Source organism: Apium graveolens, chromosome 7 (genome assembly GCF_009905375.1).
Source record: "Apium graveolens cultivar Ventura chromosome 7, ASM990537v1, whole genome shotgun sequence".
In the NCBI taxonomy this organism is placed as follows: Eukaryota; Viridiplantae; Streptophyta; class Magnoliopsida; order Apiales; family Apiaceae; genus Apium; species Apium graveolens.
This window is the reverse complement of record NC_133653.1, coordinates 66,157,021-66,178,099: the sequence shown is the minus strand read 5'-3', so window position 1 is coordinate 66,178,099 and position 21,079 is coordinate 66,157,021. Positions and strand designations below refer to the sequence as shown.

Sequence of the window (21,079 nt, the reverse complement as noted above, 5' to 3'; positions counted from 1 at the left end):
TCATGGAGCCTTGGCGTGAGGCGCTAAGGCTAAGGCTTGTACACACCTCATCGAAGGGACTTTCAAAAGTTTTAAGAAGTATTACATACAAACACAAAAACAATTTGACATGTATATGATAAATTACATTTTGATGTTTTATGCAACATATTGCTTAGGAAAAAAATGCTATATATTGAGTTACAAGGGCTATTGTATCATAAATTTAACACTTCAACCTATAAAAATTAGTATGTACTTGCCTGTAATGGGAGATTGTAGTAAGATCAAACAACACCGTCAAGCTAATTAATTTATTTTGATATAATGAACATGAGCATGAGTTTTTATCTGTCATATAAAATGGAAGTTTACGCTACCACTCTTGTAGTATAATAGAGATGATTAATGTTCTGCCCATGATAATAATTTTGTCTTTGTTGTGATTTTCTATTAAAAATAATTAAGTTTAAGATTATATTATTTTGCAAATTTTTATAGCTCAAGATTTATTGGCTCATGTAGCTAAGTCTAGATTACATTATTTTGCAAATTTTATAGCTCAAGATTTATCAACTCATGTAGCTGAGCGAACTTAAGATTAATTAAAAATTAAAATGTTACTTTTTTATGAATGTGAATGGAAAAATTTCTTAAAATTAAGAAAAATTGAAATTTGTATATTGTTGATCTAAATAGCTCTTAATACAAAAATATATATTTTTTCAAGATCGTCTCCAACCCACTACACAACCTATTTATTATATATATAATAGAGCAAGTGGGGGTTTCAATGAGACAATTTAATCAAGTAAAATGACTGTTATACCCCCTAAGATGTAAAAAGACATTTTAACCCCGTCCTATTTATTTCATATTAATACCTCCATTATTATAAGATATTTAATTCTGTACGCATTAATAACTAATTTTTATTAAAACATACTTAATAGCTAATTAATCTATTAACTACTATATATATATATAATACAACAACAAGCGAGTTTGTTGAGTAAATTAATTTATATGACTATTATGCCCCTACTTAATATCTATATAATATTTATTTTACATTTATTCTCACAATTTATATTTCTTAGTTGACTATTAATACTTATATAATATTTGTTGCTCATAATTAATATATATTAATTGACGCATCATTAATATGCTTCACCATTATGTACTTTATATATACATTAACATAAATGTAAAGTTTTGAGTAAAAAAAAACGTAAATGTAAAGTTTAATTAACTAAATAATCATTTGTTAAAATTTATTAATTTTACATGATTAGTTTACACATATACATATTCATATATACATATATACATAGATATACACATACATACACACACACATGTATCAGTCTAGCATTTTAAAAGCGAATACTCCAATTGAATACTCGATTGGGCTACTAATTTTTACTCATCAATTACATTTTTGACACAAAAAATAATGTAATCGCAATTATAATATAAACACATAAAATAATCTAAAAAACTCAACAAATTATACATATTTTCATGTCCGTTCATAATTTAATGATATTTATTTCACATTTATTCTTTCAATTAATGCACCATTAAAATTTATATTTTTAAATATCACTGAAATATATATCAAAAACTACTTATTTTGATTTAGATTTATATTTGAGTAATAAGTCCATATATACATATATTTTGTCAATAATATTATTCATAATAATATATCATCCAATACTTATACGTGAGAAACATATCAAACATAAAACTAATTCAAATTAAGTACTTTTTGATATTTCAGTGAAATTTAAAATTCTAAATATTAACATTTATAATTCACGTATTCATATTATAGATTTGATAATTAATAAGATATGAGTTAGATGTCAACTGAAATAACTACGTATCGAGCATACATATGTGCATTGAACTATTTATGCATCTAATTAGATAAATTATATATACTATTGTCACTTTAACTATTATATTTTTATGGTACAAATAAATTCGAATTTAGACAAAGATTAAGGAACTTTCATATATATATATATGTGTGTGTGTGTATATAAGTACAATTCAAACTTTTATTGACACTAAATGTTGTATCACTAATCAATCACATTTTTAACACATCAAATACATAAAATATTTTTAATCACATTTTTAACATACAAACAAATTGAATTATTATGAACAAATCAAAATTTTATACATATTTAGAGAATGTCCGTGCATCACACTGGCTAAAGATTGTGTAATGTATAAGTAATCGACCTCCAAGATATCTTGTTATTATTCTCTTTAATCGTCCAAAGTGAGTTATATACCATTCTATTTCTCATGTGTTATTTTATTTGAAATGTATGATAGAAAATGAATACAGACACACATACCTTCATTAAACATATGATCGTGTTGGTTTCTATTGATGTTTAGTTGCGACCTTACACGTCATAACCTGAAAGAATGACAACGACTAAAGCAGATAATCTTAGTAATGTTTTTGTATCAAATGAAACCAGAAGAAGCCTAACATGTTTAGAACTATGTATTTGTTAATATTGAATGAGAGATGTGAAAAATTATTGAGGTCAAGAATAAATATTCAAATAACAATCAAAAATAAAATTATAAATGTACAAACTACTATATTTTGCAGTATTCTCAAATAAGCAAAAACGCTTTTACAGTAACCCCATGGATCACCTTTAGCAGTGGACAACAAGAAATACCACAAATATTTTAAAACAACCCACATGGATCGCCATTAGCAGTGGACAACAAGAAATACCACTTCTGACATATATTGTTTCAGTCAAATTTTCAAGAATACGTTCAACCCAAATATCACCACATCCAAAAAATAACTCATATATATTCAAACAAATACGTACTCAATCCACCGGGCAACGACATGCATATACTGTCAATAATTGTAATTAAAACAAATAATCGCAACAACATTGTAATCATACCACGAGTATGCTCACATACACAAATAAATATATCATTTATCCATCGGAAAATAACATAAATATAGCATTAGCAATTACAATTATAAAATAAAATTGAATTAACGCAATATAGAGCATGCCCGTGCATTGCACGAGCTATAGAGCTAGTTACACTATAATAGTGTAACATCTACTTTATTTTAGCGTAAAAATTAGCAATATTCACAAAATTAACTCTAACCCATTTACACTATATCTTATACTAATGGGAATATTTTATCTAAACAAGCCATATTATTCTCAATTTTTTAAAAAGTAAGTGATTTCTTGGGATATAATAGGGATATAAACAAAAACTAGACACATGGAAAATGAATTTGTTTCGTTGGCATAATAGAAATCATGAAAGACACTAATGACACCAAATTTGGTGTCACGCTATTTATTTGGTGTAACTTTTACCCAAAGTTGGTTTTAACTAAAACTTACACTATTATAATGTTATAGTGTTTGGTTAGAGTTGCTCTCATAATAGTAGTGCGTACCTCATTAAAGCCATTGTAGCTTAGAAGTATTTTAAAAATTGGCCGATCAATCGGTATACGGATGGGCTCCGTCTCGATAAATCAAATCGGGTCAACTAGCTGTTTTTTTTAAAAAAAATCAGTCAAAAATTGGGCTAGACAAGATTAAGCAGTCGAATTGGGTCAAAAATCAATTGAATCGGTCTAAGGCTCAAAATAGAAAAAAAATTAAAATTCTAAAAAATAGTTAATAATCATATGTTGACGTATTGTTGACTCAAAAGGGCTACTGAAGTATATATTAGCAGAGCAGAAACTTTTCATGTAGCAGGAGTAGGTACTAATTTATAACTTTTAAGTAGTAAGTAGTGATTATTAGGCATAAACCACTTAAATGTCAAGTATGAACTACTGATATGTGTTTTTTTTGTAAATCTTGCCACTTAAATACCAATATTGGACTACTGATATGTGATAAAAAATATTTGTAAATTTTATAACAGCTTTATGAAGTATAAATAGAACTATATATTATTATTTATTGAATTAAATTGCTTCCGATTAATCAATTCGTTTAATCTCCGATTATCTGATTAATCACTGAAAGGTACTTCTACCGACTAATGTCGATTTCCGTCTTTTAGAACACTAGATGTGCCCCTCGACATGCCTCTAACAATTCTGACTTGAACTAGTTTGTTGTCACTTCTCTTAAATTTTCTTAACTTTTAAGTTTTACAAAATCAATCTAAGTATTCACAAAGTTAGGAGTAACCTATAAGTTAAAGAAATTACTTTTACTTTCAAGTCGTACAAGATAGCTACTGATTAGCCCATGTCCTAAGCTCACAAGTGTGGTTTTGTAATTTCCGCTTAAATACATGTTTCTTGAAATAATTGAAGAGAATCGGATACCTTTTATGTGAATATTTACAGAAAAGAAGCATCATAGGAAAAAGGAAAAAATAGTTAGTGTCTTGACCTATTTCTCATCCATTATGTAAAGGGAACTTATTTATTATGATTAGTATTTAGATGGAGTAGCTGTACACATAATAATTATCTAGGAGGATTGAGGTTTAGTATTTTTTTTATTCGTATGGTCTATTGAACTGCCCGACAAAGTCATAAGTTATGCAACTGCATAGAAAGTGTAAGATGATGGTTGTTCATTGTCGTTTATTGACACATTAAGAATTTGTGATGTTATGAGGCACGTGTTTACGCACCTCTTTTGGTAGCTCTCTGCTAAATGGCATCCAAAGTGTTTGCCAGTTATGATTTTAACTTTTTCCATCACCTTTTGATGAGATTTACTCGAGAATCCTATGTTGAAGTGCCGGTCACGATGGTGCTTCATCGGCAAACGCCAAAATTGAGTGGGGTCAGATATTTTGTCTTGGCGTGCAATTTCTAGTGTTTACCTCACCTTAATGATGCTTTAAAAAAATAATTTCTAGCCATTCTGGCCTGGCATAGAGAAAATTTTACTAAGCCAAAGTCCGTTTTCTAGAGGAGATATAAGGAGGGGCGTAGGAAGAAAGATTGAAAATATGTTGTCCAGGCTTTTAGATGGAATTTGTTTTCCAAAGGTCTATGTGGATATCCTGGTTACTGTTGCTTGTATCGATGCTGTTATTGCTTTCCTGGCATTTGTTCAGGTCTGGTTGTTTCCCCTTATTGATTCATGCTCCATAAAAATGCACAACGATTTCCGTCTGATTTTTAAATTTGTTCACAAGTAACAAGACATAAATTATTGAACTGATTACTATCAATCTAGTATTTCCTAAAATCTCCATTAAATGGAAATAAATTTCTGGTTATTTGGTTTATATAGCAATTATTTCACATTTAGATTAGTCTTTTGGGGAAATATGGATCATATTTCGAAAATTAATTGGCTTACAAGCTTATATGTTATACTTTCCCGAAGGAAATATATTGTGTCACTAAAATGTAGCTTTTAGATCTTTAAATTTTTATTTTCAGTATGTACAGTTGCTGGTTAGGGATTTTCTGCTACTGGACAATTGGTCTGTTCATAAGAGGCTGTAAGGCACCTATATGCCATACTTATAGTATATATCTGAAGCGTCTTTTTGGTGCATGTTGGAGAAGAAGGCAACTGTACTTTCCTCTTTAAGATTAGAAAATGCTTATTACCTAATTGTAGTAACAGATATTATCGTTTCATTGAAATGCTTTTACCTAACGTGTATTTGAACTTTTCTGGGATGGAAGTCCTTATCAGGTGGACTTGATGTGTTCTTTCTTTCTGTTTTCTTTATGGTTATTGTGTTTTTTGAAATATATATACTAACACCATTTCATTTTATGCCATTTCCATATCAGCTGATGAGGATTCATTTGAGGAATAAACAGATCGGTTGGACTCGCCAGAAAGTAAGAGATGCCTTTTCATTTGTCTCCTCTTTAATTTTGAATGTGATTATTTTTCCCCTTACTGCATACTAGTGGTGGGGGTGGGGGCATGAATTATTGAACAAGAAGAAAAAAAATAATACTGCTTGACAACATAGAAACTTTTTGGAGCATTCAGTACATTTTTTGAATGATCCAGCACTGGTGTATCAATTAATTGTCCTCCGGCTCTCTACACTGACTCTTGTATTTGTGTATGCGTGTTTACACGTGCATATAAAAATTATGTCATATGGACTGAAGGTCTTTGATTTCTATAAATATCGTTCTTCTTCCTATCTGCTGAAACATCAATGCTCCTTCTGAGACTATTTCACCATCATTGTAAAGTCTTACTAATTCACTATCACTTACATTTGAGAGTAAATTTTACTATGTTCTTTGTTTACTGACAAATAGATCGTGCCCCATGCTTCTGTTTAATAATTTATAAGATCTACCTACTGCTTCTAACCAATTTAGTAATAATCTTATGTGTTTGGATTTTCTTTATACATTTGTTTTCCTTTCTCTTCCTTTGTCTTAATGTATGTATATGAATTTTCTTTATCTCGTTAAGGTAGTATTGTAAGCTGAAACACACCTGGTATTTGCCTTGTAAGTGCACAACTAAACTCAGTAATTGGTAAATTTGTTTCACTAATTAGTTTTTTTAAAGTAACCAACAAATTGAAATAAATTTAATCAATCGAGTCAATTTTATGGTAAGCTAACCTAATATAGACTGGACTGGAAAAGTTATTACTTACCCTTAAAGTTTAAAAGTTTCGTCATGTGAAATGTTGTATTTTTCATTTGGTTTTTTTAATTTTATCTTTATTTTAAAAAAATTAAGAAAATTAATCAAACCTAATAGAAATCTATAACTATTTATTGTTTTTAAATGAGAGTGTAGTATGTGAAAGTAATTAAGATATGATGTATTTTAGATGATAGGGTGCATTTAAACATGTTGAATGCCATGTTTTCTTATCCTCACAATGTGTATATTCAAAGCTTCCACATGGTCATCTTTTCTATTTAGTTGCTAGACAAACTCTGCTATTTTGTGATTTCGTTAAAAATTATTTGTTCCCAGTAAATTCTGGTAATTGTTTCTTTTTTTCGTTTCAAGTTTAGTCAATTTATTTGCATTTGCTAAAACAGAACTTGCAATTGCAGGTATTTCATCTACTGATTGGGTTTTCCAATGTTGGTAAGCTAATAAATTTCCTTATGATACTTTTTCTCTGGCAGCAGGCACTTAATTAGTTTTTTTCATATCTGTTGCAAGGAAATATGATATGCCTTAGTAATAAATGTTTTTAACTTTACACTTGAAGATAAGAATACCCATGAATATGTAGGACATTTCTTAAGTTTAGAATATGAATAATACACTCCGAGATTATGTGCAAAGTAGCAAAGTATGTGAAAGTAAAGAATTTGATATTGCATTTAATTTTCCACTTGAATTGAGGGCATTCAAAGAAAATGAATTGAAGGGATAAGAAGAGATTATAGGATGGAGAATGATCATGGAAGAATAGACAGAAAATATGGAGAAGAAATGGGAGTGCGAATGGGGAATGAACCAATTCATTCTGTCCTTTCGAATGATATTTACTCGCTCTCATTTTGGAAATTAACAATATTAATACAGAGCACAAAATTTTACCACTTCCCCGCTCTCCTCTATTATTAATTTGTCCTTCCACCATCTTCATCCAGTTTACTCCATGCCAGTAAAATGTGATATTAGCAATTGGAAGATTACTTCGTGCATAAGGTCATCCAATAATTAACATATATGTTTATAAAACCCTTCCCCACAACTCAAAATACAATAAATGTATATATGCTCTAAAATTTTGTATAAAAGTTGAAGAACTGAACTTGGGAACCCAGCCATATTTTCACATTAGCAGAAAAGAGATTCTAGCTTTATACTTCTCTTAGAATGCCGACATATATGTGCAATAAAATGTTGTTAGGTGCACTTTTTCTTGTTGTTTATGTGGGCTTTTTTTCCCCTTCATCTTTGTTGCATCAGAAGGTACTGATTCAGATAGGTTGATTGCAGGGTACTTTCTCTATTTTGTGTTAACTCTTGTTGCTTCTTGTAAGAGTTGGCTATGCTGGTCGGAATCTTGCGGCTTTATTGTAATGGGTATTTTTTTTTTCTGTTAAGCAATTGCAATATTATCTTATAAGGATTCGATAGATGGGAAGTTACATGAGGATGATGTTGTTTTGCAGCTTTTCCCAGAATTCTGTTTCTTGCAACATTTCTACTGCTTCTATCGTTTTGGTAAAGTTCCCTTCTCTGTTATTAGAAGCCACGAGGAGTCATATTCGCACAATATATCAGTAACCTTATAACAAGAACAAAGACAGTCATGGGTTATTTTTTCTGCTTTCATTATGTGGGAGTTAAGTGTATCTTAGTTAATGTCACCATCTAATTATATATCCGTATATTTATAATATCAATTGATGGATCGTATTGCATATTTACCTTTTAATTAGTTTCTTTTTCCACATATTTACATTTTAAGTAGTTTCTTTTTCCAAGATACAATAGATAAGTTTTCTGAGGATGGTTTTGTAGGGTTGATCTCTGCCATCAAAGTAATGATGATAATGAGGACCAAGAAGAAGAAGGATGCAGTTTTTTAGAAGGTTTTCTGTCAAAGATTGATTTATCTAATTGCCTTGGTCAAAGATGCAGAAAATGCATATCTTTCCGAGGTATTCATGTCGGGAGCCGCCAAAAATTTGTAATTATGGTAAGGAAACATGTTCAAACTTCAATCATTTGCAATCATTTTTTTCCCTTTCCCGTTAGATTTTAAAATTTGCTCGAAGACCCTTCTAAAATGCCTGTATTGTGGTCGTGGGAAAAATGACTTTAAAAATCGTAATTCGTGCCTCTATTTTTCCAGGTTACAATTACAATTTTTGTTTTAATGATAGCATCAGCTGTGCTAATATGGATAAGAATGGGAAAGAATACCATTGATTCAGTATTTGTGGCTCGGGTATGGATTTATTAGTCTTTCACTTTACTCTTGTAAGCTTGTGCGTTCATGTTACATTAATTCGCTTCTAGTGAAATTTAAATATTCACTGTATAATTATTAAATATGATTGGGGAGGTATTACATTATCGTTTAGGAATTAAGCTTGAGTTTGACATTCTTTAAGCCAAATTGAAAATTGTGGGGACTGTTAGACCCCCAATTATAGCGACATACCATAGAAGACCAAGGAAAGTCAAAGAACTAAAAACGTATCAAAGGCGTGAAAAGAAAGGAAATAGGGAGGATGCATAATCAGTTGGTCGCCTATACATCATGATTGGTGGAGAAGAATCAGTAGACTTAATTGAGAGAATAAATGACAGATTATATACATTTAAGGAAGGGACTCTCTGCATGATTTGGGGGATTTAATTGAAGAGTGATATAGTATTTAAGCTGGCACATAGGTATAGTTTAGGTATCGAGTTTTATAAGTGTTTTTCTAAAGCAGAGAAGCTCTGCCTTGATGGTGAAGCACCATCTATAATAATTCTAGTGTAGCACCAGAATTCTTTCAAATTACTACTATACTATCTCTATTTGTTCCGTATTTTACTTATATGAACTAGGTTCATAAGAATTGGTATCAGATTCAGGGGTGTCCTAGTATATGGACAATACCAGAATGGAAAATAGAATGAATAATGTGGAGAAAGAGGTGAAGTTACTGCATGATTTGTTGCAAAAGGAGCAGATGGAGCGCAACAACTAGTTCCATGTATTAGAGGGGAAACTATCAGAGATAACTTCGATTCACCAGATGTTAGCAAGCTTGAAGAAAAATTCTTAGAATCCAATGACCCATCAAGTGAAGTCACATCACAAACAAAGGAACATAACAAGGAAGCAGAGAGGTCATCTATTGTCAAAAATACACAATCTCCTGACGAATATTGATGATTTCCGCCTTGCTGTGAAAAAGGTGGAGCTTCCTAACTTTAACGGAAAGGATCCGGTAGGTTGGGTGTATCGAGCTGAACAATATTTTGAGTTTCAGAACACAAAACCGGAGCATAAGGTCAAGCTTGCATTCATTTCCATGGAAGGGATAGCAGTAAATTGGTTAAAGTGGTTGCGAGGCAAGTCGCCTGCAATTAAATGGGATGAACTAGCAACTGAGTTAATGAGAAGATTTGGAGGATCAAAATCTAGAAATCCCCATTAGAAATTAGCGGAGCTTCAACAAGAATCGACTGTTGAAGAATATATTCAAGCATTCGAATACGTGGCAGGCATGATTCCAGGACTACCAGAACAGGCGTATGTGGGAAATTTTATTAACGGGCTGAAGGAGAACATTAAACGGAGGTTACGCGTACATGATCCGCAGGAATTAGTTCGAACTATGGAGTTGGCAAAAGATATTAAGGAAGAGCTATGGGGTGAACATCCACATCTGGGAGCAAGTTTGATTCAACGATCTTCAGCCATTCCCAACCCAATTCCACGCAGATCCGGATACATGATGACAAACATGACTCCAGCACCAGAACATAGAGCCAGTCAACAATTGAAAGCGGCAACACAAGTTCCAAGAATTACAGGTTTTACAACCCAGCAGCCCCAACGAAGCAGCAAGGGTAATTTGAACATTTCACCAGTTAAGATGAGAGCCCGGCGAGCCAGAATTCAATGTTTTAGTTGTGAAGGCCAATTCTCACCAAGCCATGTTTGCCCAAATGCTCATCTAAGAGTTATGATCGCAGCCGAAAATCAAGAAGAAGATTTATTGGCAACTCAGGAGGAAGGAGAGGATATAGAGCCGTTCTCAAATGTGGAGTGCCAAAAAATGGAGTTGCATCTATATTCAACAGCAGGAATTACACGACCGCGCACCATGAAAATTCAAGGAATATTACAAAAACATCCCATTGTGATCCTTGTTGATAGTGGTGCAAGCCACAATTTTATTTCAGCGGACTTGGTCAAAAGAATGGGTTTACCTATAATTGCAACAAAAGAATTTGGAGTCAAATTAGGTGATGGATATCCAGTGCCTTGTACGGGCTTATGCAGAGCTGTTAATGTGAGTTTAGGGGACTTGAATGTTACAGCAAATTGTTATCCATTCATATTAGGAGGGGTGGACCTAATTTTGGGCATCGCTTGGCTTGAAACATTGGGAGAGGTGAAGGTAAAATTGGCAGAAGATGACACTGACATTTGAGGCAGATGGCTATCTACGAAGATTACAAGGAAATCCAGCTTTAACTACATCTGTAGTTTCTTTGAAATCTATTCTCAACACCTCAGAGGTAGAATTTTTTAACTACATCTGAATTATTAAACTTTTTGTTAGACAAGTATGCTGGAGTTTTTCAAGAACCAACTGGTTTACCTCCTCGGAGGGATCGATCACACACAATTACATTAAAACCAGGTGTTAGTGATGTGAACGTGCGGCCTTATCGATCTGGCTCACAGCCAAAAAAATGATTAAACTTTTCGTTAGACAAGTATGTTAGAGTTTTTCAAGAACCAACCGGTTTACCTCCTTGGAGGGATCGATCACACACAATTACATTAAAACCAGGTGTTAGTGATGTGAATGTGCGGCCTTATCGATATGCTCACAGCCAGAAAAATGAGATTGAACGTTTGGTGCAGGAGATGTTGAGTGCTGGAATAATTCAACCTAGTAGCAGCCCTTTTGCAAGTCCAGTTATTTTGGTCAAAAAGAAGGACGGTAGTTGGCAATTCTGTGTGGACTATCGTGCTTTAAACGAGGCAACTATTCCAGATAAGTATCCGATTCCAGTTATAAATGAATTATTTAGATGAATTATATGGTGCTCGTTATTTTTCAAAGATTGATCTGAAAGCAGGGTATCATCAAATTCGTATTCACTCTAACATTCCAAAAACGGCATTTAGAACTCATGACGGCCATTATGAATTTTTAGTGCTCCCGTTCGGACTTACAAATGGTCCAGCTACATTTCAATCAATAATAAATGATTTATTCAGGCCTTATTTACGAAAATTTGTGTTGGTGTTTTCGATGATATATTGATTTATAGTACAGATTGGTAGTCTCACATGGAACATATGCGGATAGTGTCGGATACTCTCCGCTCTTAACAATTTTTTGCTAATCGGAAGAAATGCATTTTTGGCCAGCAGCAAGTTGAATACTTAGGCCATATAATATCTAACACAGGAGTTGCTATGGACCCAAAAAAGTTAAAAGATGTGGAGCAGTGGCCAATACCTCATTCGGTGAAGGTTGTTAGGGGTTTCTCGGTCTTACGGACTACTACCGCAGATTTATTCGAGATAATGTTAAAATTGCTCGGCCCCTTACTAATGTACTCAAGAAAGACTCTTTTCTTTGGAACTAGAAAACTCAAGATACATTTGAATTACTGAAGCATGCCTTAGTCACAGGCCCTGCCTAGCCATGCTCAACTTTTCTAAACCATTTCTATTGGAGTTTGATGCTTCCGGAAGAGGTAGGGGCTTGTTTAATGCAAGATAATCAGCCCATAGCCTATTTCAGCAAGGCAATTTCTGACAGGGCACTTAGCAAGTCAACATACGAGAAAGAACTATTAGCATTAGTCTCAGCTGTCCACCATTGGCGACCGTATTTGTTGGGGAGGGAGTTTATTATTCGCACTGATCATAAGAGCCTTAAACATTTGTTAACTCAACGCATATCGACTCCAGATCAGCAGAAATGGCTATCTCGCTTGTTAGGCTACACTTTTCAGATTCTGTATAAACCTGGAAATGACAATACCGCGGCTGATGCTTTATCGCGTCAGGATGATGATGGTGAAATAGCATTAAAGATGGCTGATGTGGTAGAATTATCAGCCATATCTCGACCACAGTGGAACGATACATTGATCTTAGCAACAACAGTCAGATCTGATCCGTACTTGGCTAAGATTGTGACGGCATTGGAAAGTAATCAACCTACACTCTCAGGTTACACCCTTTCTCATGGTCAGCTACTCTATAAAGTACGTTTGGTAATCCCATCTACTTCTGAGTTGGTGACTAAATTTCTCGAAGAATTTCATTCAACTCCTATAGGTGGACATTCAGGTTTTCTCCGTACTTACAAACGTATCTCCAGCAACCTTTTTTGGACGGGTATGAAGGCTGATATTATGAAATATGTGGCAGAATGTACGATTTGTCAGCAACACATATACCAGACCACTTCTCCAGCAGGTCTACTTCAGCCCCTGGCATTACCTACGGCGGTTTGGGAAGATGTATCGTTAGATTTTGTTTCAGGGTTGCCCCAGATCGCAAGGCTATGACACATTGTTCGTGTTAATCGATTGTTTCTCAAAATATGGTCATTTTTTGCTCTTGAAGCACCCATATACAGCTAAAAAGGTTGCTGAATTGTATGACAAAGAAATTGCTCGCTTACATGGCATGCCTCGATCGATTGTGAGTGACGTGATCGTGATCCTACTTTTCAGAGTAAATTTTGGACTGAATTCTTTAAATTACAGGGTACAATGTTGAGAATGAGTTCGTCCTACCATCCAGAAACAGATGGACAGACCGAGGTATTGAATCATTGTGTCGAGACTTATCTGCGCTGTTTTGCTTCAGATCAACCTAAACACTGGAGTCGTTGGGTACACTGGGCAGAATATTGGTACAACACCTCTTTCCAATCAGCCACTAAGTTGACTCCATTTCAGGTTGTTTATAATTGTTCTCCGCCAACGATCATGAAATTTTTGGCTGGTGAAACGGTTGTAGAAACGGTAACACAAGAATTGGAGGAACGAGGCGAGATTCTTCGTCAACTTAAATATTTTGGAAAGGGCCCAACATCGGATGAAAAAGCAAGTTGATTTGAAACGTAGAGACTATTCTTTTGAGGTACGAGACTGGGTGTATTTGAAGCATCGCCCTTATCGCCAACAAACAATTGCTAGACGTGTCCATCCTAAGTTATCTGCTCGTTTTTATGGCCCATTTGAAATTATTGCGAAAACTGGCACGGTGGCATATCGCTTACAACTTCCGGAAGGTTCTCATGTTCATCAGGTCTTTCACGTCTCGTTACTGAAAAGGGCTATAGGACATCAACATCAGGCTGGTCATCTACCTGCAGGCCTGGAAGTAGAGCTGCCTGCAACAGCTGAGCCACTGTTTGATCTAGCATACCGTGACTTAGTCCATGATGAACAATCTACTCCACAAGTACTAATTCAGTGGAAAGGACAGTCTAAGGATGATGCTACATGGGAAGACGTGGGTACAATTACGGAGCAGTTTCCTTCATTTCGCCTTGAGGAGGACAAGGTTGGTCTTGAGGAGGGAGGTATTGTTAGACCCCCAATTATAGCGACATACCATAGAAGACCAAGGAAAGTCGAAGAACCAAAAAATGTATCAAAGGCGTGAAAAGTAAGGAAATAGGGAGGATGCATAATTAGTTGGTCAGCTATACATCATGATTGGTGGAGAAGAATCAGTATACTTAATTGAGAGAATAAATGACAGATTATATACATTTAAGGAAGGGATTCTCTGCATGATTTGGGGGATTTAATTGAAGAGTGATATAGTATTTAAGCTGGCACATAGGTATAGTTTGGGTATCGAGTTTTATAAGTGTTTTTCTTAAGCAGAGAAACTCTGCCCTGATGGTGAAGCACCATCTATTATAATTCTGGTGCAGCGCCAGAATTCTTTCAAATTACTACTATAATATCTCTATTTGTTCTGTATTTTACTTATATGAACTAGGTTCATAACAGGGACCCACATTTTGTTGTATTTAAAACATTCCCAAACCAAATAATGTTTATCCAATGTCAAAACCTGATATTTTAATAGATTTGTCCAACAAAAGATCAATTAGTTATCCTGGTGGGAACTAGTTGTATTATCTTAGCCTAGCACAGAAGGTTGTGACCGTAGGTGACTTCCGAAGCACTTTAGTAAAGTGGAGCCAAATAAATTTAAGACACGTGTTCCTGTGTGAAAAAGATGTTAAGAGGCTTTCTAGAATTATGATTAATTCATGATTAAGCATACACACTATAAATTGGTGACCTGATTCCAACTCCGAACTCTCATACTGTTAGTAGGTCACAACTCTCACGGGCTAATAAAGTGGGTACTGAGAGAGAGACATCCTAATATAATGGCAAGTGGCAAGTAAGAATGATATGTAACATTTAAGAAGCTACTTCTTTTGAATTTAAAGAATAAATTTTAAATAAATAATTTCTAGTTTTCTCTTTTCTTTGAAAAAGGACTTGCTTTGTGTCTAAAAACTTAAATATCCAATAATGAACCAACAGGTAAATCATGAAATGTGAAGGCATAATTGAATTTAACTGTGTTTCTAGAAAATCGACTATAAATACAATGTAGTTTCAGTATATATTTTTTATTTAATTTTCTCATTAACCCTAAAGATTGAATTAGCATGTATCCAAATATCTATGCTCTTAGCTTTAGTTGATAAAGTTTACTATAATTGTTCAATAGGCCATGATTATTTATAAAACTACTTATACAAGTAAACATGTTCATAGTGGGCAATGATTGGTTTATAAATTATTAATTTTATCTTGTCTTTTTATTCGTTGTCCGATTATATTCTAATCGACATGGACTGAACTATAAATTTCCTGCAGGTGTATGTTGATGTTTTCGCCTTAGCGATGCTTTTTCTAGGAGGGGCATTAGCATGTTATGGTTAGCACTATTTATTAAGTAGTTACTTTTGCATATATTTTTTTTGTAATAGAATTGATTTCAGAATAATGGCATTTGATTCCTTCCATTCTTCAAATGGAATAATTGAAATAGAATTATATCAATCCACTGATGAAGTAAAGAGTTTCAAGATCTCAGATGCAATCCTCACATCTTTTTTATTTTTCCATCACTTGCCTAAATCTTCTTGATAAATGGAAGACCTATCCTCTTTTTTAGACTCAGTAATTATGTGTACAAAGCATGTAAATGCTCAGAAAAACAACTTTTTATAACGCTCTACCAAAAGAAAAAAAAATCGGGGTAGTGAGTGATTAAAGAAATACCTACGATACCTGATAGTATTAATATATCATATTAATCCCAATCACCTTCCAACCAATGACTTATCATCTTCCAAGTTTGGGGATGTTTCCAAATCTGAAATTTCTCCAGAAATGTAAAATTTTAATCTTAATGTTATCATAGTGGAATATGAAGGCAGAATCCTTAGATTTTTATTGACTCTATTCTATTTTAGTGTTTGACATTTTTTTTGGTCAAGTTCCTAAGGCATTGCAAGAATAGGAAGACCATTGACAAAGTTATTATGGAAGCGTAGTTATTTTTCAGTTGTGCTGAATCTGAATGAAGAATGGATGCCAAGCCTATGAGGCCTCTCCTGCTCTTCAGGAGAAGCATTAAGATTGGGCTTCTTAATTTTATGTTTTACTATTCATAGGTATATGTCCTCTGGTTTTTCACAAGGCCAATTCTCTCTCCCCTCCAGTTTTTTTTTTTTTTTTTTAAAAAAAAAAAATTCTCAGTTCACAGTAAAAAAATTCTCATGCCAAATAAACACTGATGATATTACCGTGACTTTTTTTATAACTTGCCTGCTTTAACTAATTTCTCTTCCCTCATGAGATCATCATTGGTTATTACGTATTAATACTATTTTATACTCTAAAATCCTGCATTCAGTACTCCAAAAGCATTTATAAAGCTAATGTATTCTAATAATTATTTTATAAGTTATAATATGCTTTGAAGTCAAAAGAACAATAATATGTCAAATTGATAAGAAAGGCATAGAGGAATTGTGAATATGGAAGACATGAATCCAATCGTGGAAAATTTTGGTTACAGTGTTTTTTGATATTCTGAAGGCAACTGAAGCAAAAAAAATTACATGGTCTGGGTTCTCAATAGTCGAGTCCATCATGCATGAGTCTCACCATGCATGAGTCTCACCATCTACTGTTGTTTCTGGAACGAGTTACTTTATTTTACATTTATTCGTAAGAAGCTTCAGTTGACATTTAGAACAATCAAGAGACTTCCACTTTTTCTTATTAATAATTTTTTTCTGAGTCAGGTGGTGTATTGTCCTTTAAAATGAGGAAATTACGATCAGAAACAGCATCTTCTGAAATGTTTAAGGTATGCTAAAATACTTCAAGTGTCTCTCACATGATTTGTTTTAGTTTCATTCTGTTTTAAAAATGAGAAACATATAAAGAAGCATAACAATTTTTTTTATTAGCACAGGATAATAAAGTGAAGCTTCGCTTCAAAAGTGTAGTTTGGTTTAAAATCTGGATTGTAATCCTATCCCATTAAATTTGTGTCAGGATAGTAACATCCAGTAGTATTAGTCAGCTAGAATAAGGGCTATAGTAGAGGTACTTTGGGTGTTTTCATCTTTTACTAGCTACAGGTTGTGTAGTAGTATAAATACAACTTGTAACGCTGCATTTCATATTATTTTGAATATCATAAACTGGAAACGCTCTTTTCTCTACTTCTCCCTGTCTTTCTACTTTCTCTCTCTATAACGGTCTTTCTTGTTCCTTAAGCTACTGCTATCCCTCTCTCTGATCTCTCTCTCTCTCTCTCTCTCTCTCTCTCTCTCTCTCTCTCTCTCTCTCTCTCTCTCTCTCTCTCTCTCTCTCTCATCTCTATTTCCTACTTCTAATTTCTGTTTCTGTACTGTCTCCTTTACATTTCTGCAGTTATAGTCATAGAAAACACAAAAAACAAAAACATACGCATATACATAACCAAGAACCTGAGATCCTGACAGTTTGGTAAGTATGTCAGTTTATGGTCTGACTGACTTATTCTTATACTAATAAAATTCTATTTGTTTTTTTTAAAGTCACATCACATGTCAAAACAAACTAAAACAGAGTGTCTAACTATAGTACATCACAACTATTTAATTACATTATCCAGTACTTATCGTTTAGAACAATCTAAAAGCAGTCAAGATACCATGATACCCAAATATTGTCGAATACTATGGAACATAGGCAACTGTTAACTGAGCAATATGTCACTGTATGAAGTTAGGTCCCTCTCTTTCACATGACAATTGATAAACTGTAAAAAACAGTGCCATGCATCACTGTAATGAAGTTAGGGTTGCTCTCTTTTACCAGATCTTGAATAAGCTGTTGATATGTTATATTGTTGATGCTGAACTATATTTTAGTCTACACGTTTCTGTATATGGGACCATCGCAATTTTATAAACGAACTGTTACATCTAGGTTGCAGGGCTGGCCGTTGTATCTGTGCTATGTTTCATGTCAAGTGCTTTTGTTGCTCTATTTACAGATATACCTGTAAGTACATCCTAAAGTTTCAGTTTCTTTTTTTTTTTAAATTCATTTATGATTATCTTATGAAATTATTCCACTTTAATATTGTAGATGCTTTATCACTGGCACCAACAAAGGGCTAATGGTGTTTATACCTCTTCGCTTCTGGTTCTCTATTATTTTGTAGGTAATTGATTCTCTTTTTTATGCTGAAAGTTTTAATTCTTAGAATTTGTGGAACATAGTCACAGTCAATGACTAAAAGTATTCATTTTGATATTTGGTACATGTTTAAAAATGTTAATTGGTAAATGCAATCTAAAGTGAAATTTTGACTCTTATTAAGTAGTCTCCTTCACCTGTCTCCTGTCTTAATGCCTATGAAGTTTTTAGTAGGGGTTGAAGACCTGAATTCTTTGGATTAGTGATGGTTGTAAGGGTTACAGTTTAAAGTAGCATTCTGCAACTAATATACATTCTAGAGACATTATAAATACAGTCTTTAGTTTCTAAAGACAGTGACAATAATGATACAGTCTTTAATCTTAACTTTTGAGGACCTACATAACTACAACATAAGGCAAGATCCAGAATGAGATCCATATCAGGAGTCAGTTGAGTTAACAAGGCCTTTCCCACGAAATTCTAGCGGGGATAAGCTGCAAAGAGATACCATGAGTCAATGGCAGAATACACAATGAAGACTAAGATGGAAAACATAAGGTACATACCAGTGCAGTAAGTGTGAAAATGAAAATTGGTGTTAAATGTATATGGGTGGTAACATCTTGGGGAGGTTGGGGTCTTGAGTTTCTACTCCAGTACCGATATTGACACTTTTAATTAAGTTAGGGGTTACAGTTGACTGTCTTAGGAGCACCAATATATCATATATCCACTATTATAGTATTATTAAACATTTTCGTTGGTAAAACACAAAAATATATTAGATCTGTGTATTAACTTTTTGTATGGCTAGTACTATGCAATTGTAGTACTAGACCTATTAGTAAAATCTACGTGGAATATATTAGTTATTTCCATTCAAAGTGTTTTAGTCTGTCGATAAAATAAATAAACAATAAACCCCAGTTTTACATTAACGAGTAACTAGTAGCAGAACTGCTAAATTCAAGAAGTTGTATTTGCATCTTGGTTTAACATCAAGTTCAAGTCTATAGTTTAACATCAACTGCAAGTCTACACTCATGATTAATCAATTATAAGTTTAGCATTTTCCACAACTATGGGAGAGGCTCAAGTTTTTATTGTGGATGTGCTCTTAGTTCTTACCTTTCCATGAGCTTTTCAAACAGTTCATTTTTTAAATAGATCTGCAGATTCTGACTGATCGCTGTCTTCCATTATTTATCAAAGAAACCCTTGCAAAGCTAATTAAAGAACAATGTCCGTATCTAGTCAAATGAGGCACTCAATTGTTTATTTACAAGGAAGTATGTTGATAGGTGACAGAAGCAATTATATTTAGAATAAATGTGTACTCTACATGCTAATTTTATTCCTTACTCTTTTCCCCTGTTTGTACTTCTGAGGTAATTTTGATCATTAAATTTAAAACAATGTGGCAACTATATTTCCAGGATCATCAGTACCCTCTGGATTTGTATTGTGGGCCATGAGAGAATTACCATCATCTGTGGTTAAACAAGAAGTTCGGACATTAGCTTTTATCAGTGATAACACAAGAGAAATACATCCGCCGCCGCAAAGTTGGACTGCTGTCACAAGCTTGCAAAATCAGGTTAAAATGCATTATTCTCATTTATGATGCATGTTCACACTTCTTTAGGAATAAACATCTTGAACTGTCTAATATGATCCACAAGTTTCTGGACATAATCTGATACTTGAAAGTCATTATGATGAATCTTGATGTAGCATATGGAGTTTTCTGGACTACTTGGCATAACATTGCAAAATGTCATATATATGGTGTGTCGATGAACACATAAAACAAGATGAACCTTTCATAACTGTAGAATCTTGTTTGTCTGATCTTTGTATGAAGCCTTCAAAGTATCTGCAATAATTTGTGCATCTCTCTAAGGGCCTTTTATCTCCTTTTATGTAATATTAATCACTGTTATGAGATTGAAAGCCATTCAGTCTCTTCATTTCAATTTTAAATCTGTGGAACTCACAGTTGTGAGAATTTTTGGATTCTTTTCCAATCTTATTCTTTCCTGTTGTTTATTTCTTTCCTTTTTTTCTTTACTATATCAAACACATACTTATTGGATATAGATTTAATGTTCGCTCTTTATTTGTCATTCAGACAACGAGTAAGGGAGGTTTACAAACTGCAGGTATCAAGAGCAAGCCCTATTTGATGCCTTATATGATTGCATAAATCTTGATGAATTATATGTTGCTAAAATAGTATAGTATTGGTTTGTAATTTTAGCCAAAAATCGGGGAAGAAGAGTGAGGTTCTATCTAACAGATGAAATCAGCAGAGAAATGGAGCCGGTCGACCACTTTCAAACCACATGAGCAAGCAAGAAGACTGTTTGAGCTATGTTCGAAAACTTGGGTTCGTTTGTATATATCGGAAGAGTAGAAACTTTGCTTTTGTATGGAGTTTGGAAATTTTGTTTGTCCTTTTGTGTTAATTTATACAGAAGACTTGGTAGACCTTAAAACTCACTCTCAGCCGGTTAGTGTCTCTGGTATCATCCTCTATTAACTCCGACCACTTCGTTGGTTCGTTAGACATTGTGTTTTCAGACCTCAAAATCAGTTTTTTCTTAAAAGCCTAATATTAATCTTTCTAAAAGAAATTGTTAGTGCTTTTGTCTTATTTTAACTTATAT

The 21,079-nt window shown here is 33.5% G+C and overlaps 1 protein-coding gene across 1 annotated transcript; it reads left to right on the top strand.

Moving 5' to 3' along the window:
* Nucleotides 1-4,931: 4,931 nt before the first annotated feature.
* On the top strand, nt 4,932-21,016 carry LOC141672985 (tobamovirus multiplication protein 1-like). The gene is made up of 14 exons (XM_074479696.1): nt 4,932-5,106; nt 5,801-5,851; nt 7,052-7,085; nt 7,953-8,039; nt 8,129-8,180; nt 8,481-8,658; nt 8,815-8,910; nt 15,579-15,639; nt 17,018-17,082; nt 18,195-18,269; nt 18,357-18,432; nt 19,847-20,007; nt 20,542-20,572; nt 20,671-21,016. Exons 1-14 carry the CDS (start codon nt 4,999-5,001, stop codon nt 20,757-20,759), a joined length of 1,164 nt encoding a protein of 387 aa, XP_074335797.1. The 5' UTR covers nt 4,932-4,998; the 3' UTR covers nt 20,760-21,016.
* The last annotated feature ends 63 nt before the right edge of the window (nt 21,017-21,079 follow it).